A 9,984-nucleotide genomic window follows, 5' to 3' on the forward strand; every position below is an offset into this window, starting at 1 on the left:
ATAATTTTATAACTGGTACGGAAATTATTGTTCAATCATTAAGTTAAGAAGCACCCTAAAAGTCCCAGGGGAAAAGGGAATTTGTCTCTTTTTTCCCCTATCCCCGTTAGGCCAATTTAGCCTTTGTCCTTACTTCACAAATTTAGGGTATTTGGGTATTTTACTTGTGTTTTTATTGTAATTATAAGAGCAATTAGCTAGAGGGAAGCATGGTTATTGTCTGTGTGGTGAGTCTTTCCTGGCCAAACTTGAGCCTCTCAAAACCACATTAATTTTATCTTACTTGTTGACTGCAAAACATTGAACCAATATAGCAAATGTGCTGAAATTTCAGCAAAGAATTTCATCCCGATTTAGAAAAATTTCATGCTGTGCTCAAAAAACAATGACACACTGAAATACATTTCCGAGTCAATAAAAAAAGTCACCCAAGTCCCTGAAACATTGATTTGAAAACTCCTAATCCTTCTTTCACTCTTGCAGATATATCTGTACTGGATCTGTCGGGAGACCGGAGCTTTTGCCTGGTTTGCTGATCTTCTCCACTCTCTGGAACAGGAGATGATGTCCTCTGGAAAGGATGGATTCCTGAACTATCGACTCTTCCTAACCAGCTGGGACAGCAGCATTGTATGTGTGGGGTTATCTCTTACTGATACATTTTATTTATTAGGAATTCACTAAAGCAACCTTCCTCAACCTTTTTAACCCAGTGGAGCCCTTTAAATTACTTTTAAGGTCTCCTGGAACCACTACACAAGTCAATTCACTAGGGGTTAATGGCAAGAATGTTCCTTACATTGGTGATCAGTGAGAAGAATGTCCCTTACATTGGTGATCAGTGGGAAGAATGTTCCTTACATTGGTGATCAGTAGAAGAATGTTCCTTACATTGGTGATCAGTGAGAAGAATGTTCCTTACATTGGTGATCAGTGAGAAGAATGCTCCTTACATTGGTGATCAGTGGGAAGAATGTTCCTTACATTGGTGGTCAGTGAGAAGAATGTTCCTTACATTGGTGATCAGTGAGAAGAATGTTCCTTACATTGGTGATCAGTGAGAAGAATGTCCCTTACATTGGTGATCAGTGAGAAGAATGTCCCTTACATTGGTGATCAGTCGGAAGAATGTTCCTTACATTGGTGATCAGTGAGAAGAATGTTCCTTACATTGGTGATCAGTGAGAAGAATGTTCGTTACATTGGTGATCAGTGAGAAGAATGTTCCTTACATTGGTGATCAGTGAGAAGAATGTTCCTTACATTGGTGATCAGTGAGAAGAATGTTCCTTACATTGGTGATCAGTGAGAAGAATGTTCCTTACATTGGTAATCGGTGAGAAGAATGTCCCTTACATTGGTGATCGGTGAGAAGAATGTTCCTTACATTGGTGATCAGTGAGAAGAATGTTCCTTACATTGGTGATCAGTGAGAAGAATGTTCCTTACATTGGTGATCAGTGAGAAGAATGTTCCTTACATTGGTGATCAGTGGGAAGAATGTTCCTTACATTGGTGATCAGTGAGAAGAATGTCCCTTACATTGGTGATCAGTGAGAAGAATGTCCCTTACATTGGTGATCAGTGAGAAGAATGCTCCTTACATTGGTGATCAGTGAGAAGAATGTTCCTTACATTGGTGATTAGGGGAAGAATGTTCCTTACATTGGTGATCAGGGGAAGAATGTTCCTTACATTGGTGATCAGGGGAAGAATGTTCCTTACATTGGTGATCAGTAGGAAGAATGTTCCTTACATTGGTGATCAGTGAGAAGAATGTTCCTTACATTGGTGATCAGTGAGAAGAATGTTCCTTACATTGGTGATCAGTGGGAAGAATGTTCCTTACATTGGTGATCAGTGAGAAGAATGTTCCTTACATTGGTGATCAGTGAGAAGAATGTTCCTTACATTGGTGATCAGTGAGAAGAATGTTCCTTACATTGGTGATCAGTGAGAAGAATGTTCCTTACATTGGTGATCAGTGAGAAGAATGTTACTTACATTGGTGATCATTGAGAAGAATGTTCCTTACATTGGTGATCAGTGAGAAGAATGTTCCTTACATTGGTGATCAGTGAGAAGAATGTTCCTTACATTGGTGATCAGTGAGAAGAATGTTCCTTACATTGGTGATCAGTGAGAAGAATGTTCCTTACATTGGTGATCAGTGAGAAGAATGTTCCTTACATTGGTGATCAGTGGGAAGAATGTTCCTTACATTGGTGATCAGTGGGAAGAATGTTCCTTACATTGGTGATCAGTGAGAATAATGTTCCTTACATTGGTGATCAGTGAGAAGAATGTTCCTTACATTGGTGATCAGTGAGAAGAACGTTCCTTACATTGGTGATCAGTCAGAAGAATGCTCCTTACATTGGTGATCAGTGAGAAGAACGTTCCTTACATTGGTGATCAGTCAGAAGAATGCTCCTTACATTGGTGATCAGTGAGAAGAATGCTCCTTACATTGGTGATCAGTGGGAAGAATGTCCCTTACATTGGTGATCAGTGAGAAGAATGTTCCTTACATTGGTGATCAGTGAGAAGAATGCTCCTTACATTGGTGATCAGTGAGAAGAATGTTCCTTACATTGGTGATCAGTGAGAAGAATGTTCCTTACATTGGTGATCAGTGAGAAGAATGTTCCTTACATTGGTGATTAGTGAGAAGAATGTTCCTTACATTGGTGATCAGTGAGAAGAATGTTCCTTACATTGGTGATCAGTGAGAAGAATGTCCCTTACATTGGTGGTCAGTGAGAAGAATGTTCCTTACACTGGTGATCAGTGAGAAGAATGTTCCTTACATTGGTGGTCAGTGAGAAGAATGTTCCTTACATTGGTGATCAGTGAGAAGAATGTTCCTTACATTGGTGGTCAGTGAGAAGAATGTCCCTTACATTGGTGATCAGTGAGAAGAATGTTCCTTACATTGGTGATCAGTGAGAAGAATGTTCCTTACATTGGTGATCAGTGAGAAGAATGTTCCTTACATTGGTGATCAGTGAGAAGAATGTTCCTTACATTGGTGATCAGTGGGAAGAATGTTCCTTACATTGGTGATCAGTGAGAAGAATGTTCCTTACATTGGTGGTCAGTGAGAAGAATGTCCCTTACATTGGTGATCAGTGAGAAGAATGTTCCTTACATTGGTGATCAGTGAGAAGAATGTTCCTTACATTGGTGATCAGTGAGAAGAATGTTCCTTACATTGGTGATCAGTGAGAAGAATGTTCCTTACATTGGTGATCAGTGAGAAGAATGTTCCTTACATTGGTGATCAGTGAGAAGAATGTTCCTTACATTGGTGATCAGTGAGAAGAATGTTCCTTACATTGGTGATCAGTGGGAAGAATGTTCCTTACATTGGTGATCAGTGAGAAGAATGTTCCTTACATTGGTGATCAGTGAGAAGAATGTTCCTTACATTGGTGATCAGTGAGAAGAATGTTCCTTACATTGGTGATCAGTGAGAAGAATGTTCCTTACATTGGTGATCAGTGAGAAGAATGTTCCTTACATTGGTGATCAGTGAGAAGAATGTTCCTTACATTGGTGATCAGTGAGAAGAATGTTCCTTACATTGGTGATCAGTGAGAAGAATGTTCCTTACATTGGTGATCAGTGAGAAGAATGTTCCTTACATTGGTGATCAGTGAGAAGAATGTTCCTTACATTGGTGATCAGTGAGAAGAATGTTCCTTACATTGGTGATCAGTGAGAAGAATGCTCCTTACATTGGTGATCAGTGAGAAGAATGTTCCTTACATTGGTGATCAGTGGGAAGAATGTCGTAGCAGTTTATTAAGCGTTTACTTTGTTTCAGTCTTGTAACCAACTTGTTTCTTCTCTCAGGCTGGACACGCGATTATTAACTTTGATGTGGAAACCGACGCGGTGACGGGGCTGAAACAGAAAACCTGTTATGGACGACCGATATGGGAGAACGAGTTTTCAAATGTGGCTGATGCACATCCCAGGTCTGTCTTCACCTTATATAGTATATGTGAACCCGCCCCCTTGTAAAACAAACCATAGAAATGAAAGGAAAAACATTTTTGTACATATATATGTATATATAAAACCATTTGAACACCCCCCCCTCAGGCGTTTTCTGGCACTTTTTCTTTACATGTAGCAATCTGTATTTTTTGCTAGAAAATTACTTAGCACTCCCAAACACTATATCATTATATATATTTTTTAAAGCAGAGGCCTTGGAGAATAAATTGGTGGGTGTTGCAATGCGGTATTCACGCAGCGGGTTTTTCAAATGCAGATTTTTTTTTTTTTTTTTTTTAAATACACTTTTTTTGAATTTTAATGCAAAAAAAAAAAAAACAATACATAACCTAATTATTTTTTTTTGTCAAAATGTAAAAAAAGATGATGTTACGCTGAGTAAATAGATGCCAAACATGTCACGCTTTAAAATTGCGCGCGCTCGTGCAACTGCGAAAATGTACATTTTACTATCCGTAGGCAACACTTTAAAAGCCTTTAGATGTACAGAGGAGGTCTGGTGATAGAATTATTGCCCATGATCTGACGTTCACGGCGATAACCCACGCGCGCGGGACTCCTTTGCGCGCGAGTATGAGAGGAGGGTGGGGGGGGTACTTTAAATTGTTTTTTTTTTAATTATTTATTTATTTTTATTTTTACACTGTCGCCTAAATTTTTTATATATATATGCCATATCAGCCATACTATCTGTACATCGCATGTGATTTGCACTGCAGTGCGAATCACATGCGATCTCGCAGAGCACACGGGTGTGAATCGGCACTAACCTACTCCTCGATCACCCCTATGGCCTTGGAGGACCAGTCGCTTCCGCTCCAGGCTGGAAGCAAAAGATCAAAAAAAATTATTTTCTTTTTTTTTAAAAGCAATAGATCAAAAAAAAATTGATTTTCTTTTTTTTTATTTATTTTTTTTAAAGCAAGAGATCAAAAACAAAATGTTTTTTTTTTTTTAAAAGCAAAAGATAAAAAAAAATGATTTTTTAAATTTTTTTAAAGCGAAAGATCAAAAAAAAAAAAAGTTTTTTTTTTTTAAAGCAAAAGATCAAAAAAATGTTTTTTGATTTTTTTTTTTTTTAAAGCAAAAGATCAATTTGGTTTGATCTTTTGCTTTTTAAATAAAAAAAAAAAAAAAAAAAAAGATTTAATTTCACCCTTGAACCAGAAGTGATGACGTCGCTCCAGTCCTTCAAGGCCATAGAGGCTTGTTGTGGTTGGCAAGTAGCTAGAGATTCCCCAAACCACCCCCCCAATCTTATGATGGAGATGATTCTGTTTTCCCCAAGTACCCACCCCCCGTGCCTAAACAATTACCACAGCCGTTTTCATCTGAGGGAAATCCTGAAAACATGACCTGTTGTGGGGGGTACTTGAGGACTGGAGTTAAGAAACATTGGTGTAGGCCAGTGGCTCTCAACCCCTGTCCTCAAGTAGAAAGACAGGATTTGCTGAATATCTGAGAGTCATCAGCACCACATCCCTTGTTTAAACCTTATATGACAAGAACCAAGAAATGGGATTTTAAAAGGTGCCAAAACAATACCATACAAAAAGATAAATTAATATCAAAATTTTATTTAGAAACATCTAAAAATCAACACAATGTTGTCAGAAATAACCATACATAAAACAGATGCAACTGATTGGATCTCCACATGTTTCGTCCAGACGTTGGCTTCCTCAGGAGAACTTTTATCAGGCACTGCATATATGGTCACTGCATGTTGATAAGTATTTAGCATTAAAATCCAGCAGATATATGGCTCTAAATTCACAGGGTTGGACAAAAATGGATAATTTGGTGAAATAACATAAAAACGCCCCATATTGGCCCATCAGTAAAAAAAAAAAAAATCAGTGGGCAGTAATAGATCCCATTTTGGAGGGCAACCCAATTGTTATCTTTTGCCAAAGTAAAGAGGAAAGCCACGGAAGGTTTTCAAACGGGCTCAAGCAATCCCAAAGAGCCACAATAGATCTTGTAAGGCCAGTGGTCATCAACCCTGTCCTCAGGGCCCACTGCTGACCACTGCTGTAGGTAGGGTTGCCACCTCATCCCTTTAAACCCGAACACATATTAATTACACAGGTTCTGTGGCTGATTAAGGTGGTAATTAAACTCAATTGGTGCCTTATCTGCTTTTAATTAGCCTCAGAACCTGTGTAATTCAAAGGTGTTTGGGTTTAAAGGGATCAGGTGGCAACTCTAGCTGTAGGATATCGTGAAGAAAACGACCTCTCCTGTTGGGGGTACTTGAGGACTGGAGATGAGAAACATTGGTGTAGGCCAGTGGTTCTCAACTAGGGTTGCCACCTCATGCCTTTCAAACCGAACACATATGAATTACGCAGGTTCTGAGGCTAATTTAATACAGGTAAGGCACCAAGTGAGATTAATTACCACCTTAATCACCCACAGAACCTGTCTAATTAATATGTGTTTGGGTTTAAAGGGATGAGGTGGCAACTCTATTCTCAACCCCTTTTCTCAAGTACCCCCAACAGGCCATGTTTTGGGAATTTCTCTTGGCTAAAATAGCTGTCCAAAATGCCAAGCCACTGACTCTGATTTAAAGCACCTGCGCAAGATAAAAGGAAAACCTGCAAACATGGCCTGTTGGGGGTACTTGAGGACTGGAGTTGAGAACCACTGGTGTAGACAATCATGTCTACATATTACCCCTCGTAATATAGATGTAAAATAAAACTCATGGCCACTAAGAGGAACAGTGCTGATCTTTAAAAAAAAAATCATTATGTAACAATATGTTCATATTTCATTCAACGAGATTGTTTTCTGTCTTCGTAGGTCTACCGTTGGCGTGTTCCTTTGTGGCCCCCAAGCGCTGGGGAAGAGCCTACAGCAGTGCTGCCATCAGTACTCCAATATGGACCCCAGAAAAGTTCAGTTCTACTTCAACAAGGAGAACTTCTGAGTCGGTGCGATGGACAAGCGCGGTGACGGAGGCTGGACTGCTGCAAGACACGGAGAGACAAAGAACAGATATGGAGGGACACAAACACATGTCAGAAGTGATGGATTCCTCGGGAATATAAAACAACTCAGACTTCTGTCTTTTTCCTTTGGTTTCCTGGTCTCTTCCGGAAAAGAGATGAAGACTTGGCAGTTCCTGTCCCGACTTGTCATCTAAAGTGTTTTGTGCACTAATTCACCTGATGTCAGTCATATGGTGGGGATCAGAAATGACCTGCTTATGGAAAGTAATATTTACAATAGTAGAGCCTAGCCTCAAAAAATGTTACAAAACCTCACCACCATGACATGAGATATGATATGGGATTCCATCCTGGGGTTAGATATGGTAAGGGATTCCGGTCCCATGGCTAGAGGTGGTGAGATCTCTCATCCCATGGCTAGATATGATATGGGATCCTATCCAAGGGCTAGATACTGTATATGAGATCCCCATCCCATGGCTCGATGTGGTGAGGAATCACATCCAATGGCTGGCTATGACACGGGATCCAATTCCACAGCTAAATATGATACAGAATCCCATCCAATGCCTTTACATGATACGGGGCCTAATGCTGTGGCCAAATGTGATGTGGAATCCCAATGTATGGATGGACATGAGGGGATTCCATCCCATGGCTAGATATGATATGGGATCAAATTCCACAGCTAGATATGATACAGAATCTCATCCAATGCTGTGGCTACATAAGACATGGAATCCCATCCTATGGTTGGACATAAGGGGATCCCATCTTATGGCTAGACGTGATAGAGGATCCAATCCCATCCCATGGTTAGATATGAGACGGCATACAATCCTATGGATAAATAAGATATACAGGGTCCCATCCCATACCTAGATACAATATGAGATCCCATACTATGGCTAGATACAACAGTAAATCCCCCCCATCCCATGGCTAGAGGTGGTGGGGGATCCTGTCCCATGGCTAAAGGTGGTGAGGGATCCCATCCCATGGCTGGATATGATATGGGATCCAATTCCACAGCCAAATATGACATGGAATCCCATCCAATGCCTATACATGATACGGGGCCCAATGCTGTGGCCAAATATGACGTGGAATCCCATCCTATGGATGAACATAAGGGGACCCAATCTTATGGCTAGACATGATAGACAGAGGATCCAATCCCATCCCATGGTTAGATATGAGACATCATACCCTCCTATGGATAAATACGATATACAGGGTCTCATTCCATACCTAGATACAATATGAGATTCCATCCTATGGCTAGAGGTGGTGGGGGATCCTGTCCCATGGTTAGAGGTGGTGAGGGATCCTGTCCCATGGCTAGGGGTGGTGGGAGATCCTGTCCCATGGCTAGGGGCGGTGGGGGATCCTGTCCCATGGCTAGGGGCGGTGAGGGATCCTGCCCCATGGCTAGGGGCGGTGAGGGATCCTGCCCCATGGCTAGAGGTGGTGAGGGATCCTGTCCCATGGCGAGATATGATATGGGATCCAATTCCACAGCCAAATATGACATGGAATCCCATCCAATGCCTATACACGATACGGGGCCCGATGCTGTGGCCAAATAAGACATGGAATCCCATCCTATGGATGAACATAAGGGGATCCCATCTTATGGCTAGACATGATAGAAGATCCAATCCCGTCCCATGGTTAGATATGAGACATCATACCATCCTATGGATAAATACGATATACAGGGTCCATCCCATGACTAGACTTGGTGAGGGATCCCATCCCATGGCTGGATACAACAGTAGATCCCCATCCCATGCTTAGATATATGGGGTCCCTATCTGGCAGACTACCTCTGGGGCTGGGCCAATCCGATGTATACAAAGTACATATCTTATAACACTCTCAATGTTGTTATTGTGTATTATATTATTATTATTATGATGTTATTTTTCTCAGATCTCTACTTTAATGGGGAGCGTCATATGTATGTGTGTGGATGCGAATGTATTACTGCTTTGTTCATTTTAAATGTTTGTAGAACTTAAAAATGCAAAAATAAAAAAAACCCCGAAGTGATCATCAGTCATAATGCTTGTAATAGCAAGCCCTCATTGGTCAGCAGAAGGGTGGGCCAGGATTTTTTGCAGTTAGTTCACCTTTTCATTTTAAGTGATACAGGATATGGAAATACAATTATTTTAGTGAAGATAAACTGCTAAATACGTTTTCTCATCTGCAGTATATAGCAGTCCTATGACTTCTATCAGTGTCTGGTTAAAGCTTGTAGGAAGAGTTTTCATTCTTCTCTGACTGTGCTATGAGGCTGCACGACCCCCTGACCTTCTGTCTGGACAGTGCACCCTCCCAAGAAAAAAAAAAAAAAAAGCCTGTGATTCTTATGGACAGGGGAGGAGCCTGTGATTCTTATGGACAGGGGAGGAGCCTGTGATTCTTATGGACAGGGGAGGAGCCTGTGATTCTTATGGACAGGGGAGGAGCCTGTGATTCTTATGGACAGGGGAGGAGCCTGTGATTCTTATGGACAGGGGAGGAGCCTGTGATTCTTATGGACAGGGGAGGAGCCTGTGATTCTTATGGACAGGGGATTTTATTTTTTAAAAAGTTGCAAAGACTTCAAACAAACTTCTCTCACATTGTCATTATGGGGGATTGTTTGTAGAATTTTGAGGAAAATAATTGAATCCATTTTGGAATAAGGCTGTAACATGACAAAATGTGGAAAAAGTGAAGCGCTGTGAATACTTTCCGGATGCTCTGTATATGGGTGGGTAATAATCCTTATTAACGGGATTAAATATTAAGGAGGAATTAAAAAACAAAAAGAAGGAATTACAAACCACAGAATACATAATTTCAGGTCCAAAATACCTTTTATTTTGAAATGTACATCAGTCGTCCATACAGGCCGGCCTCACTGATCGGCATCGTTCAATATATTAGAAAGAGCTGAACTCCAGGCAGAGCAAATACACCAATTCATTAAAATTATTGTGCATTA

The 9,984-nt window shown here is 40.6% G+C and overlaps 1 protein-coding gene across 1 annotated transcript in view; it reads left to right on the top strand.

Annotated features, from left to right (window-relative positions):
• The window catches only part of NOX1 (NADPH oxidase 1), a 37,376-nt gene extending 28,332 nt beyond the window's left edge, over positions 1 to 9,044 (top strand). Inside the window, exons 11-13 of the mRNA XM_073600716.1 lie at positions 484 to 630; positions 3,859 to 3,983; positions 6,838 to 9,044. Of these exons, the coding sequence (XP_073456817.1) occupies positions 484 to 630; positions 3,859 to 3,983; positions 6,838 to 6,964 (399 nt within the window). The 3' untranslated portion in view covers positions 6,965 to 9,044. The remainder of the gene's footprint in view (positions 1 to 483; positions 631 to 3,858; positions 3,984 to 6,837) is intronic.
• The last annotated feature ends 940 nt before the right edge of the window (positions 9,045 to 9,984 follow it).

The sequence above is a fragment of the Aquarana catesbeiana genome, linkage group LG09 (assembly GCF_042186555.1).
Source record: "Aquarana catesbeiana isolate 2022-GZ linkage group LG09, ASM4218655v1, whole genome shotgun sequence".
NCBI classification, from domain to species: domain Eukaryota; kingdom Metazoa; phylum Chordata; class Amphibia; order Anura; family Ranidae; genus Aquarana; species Aquarana catesbeiana.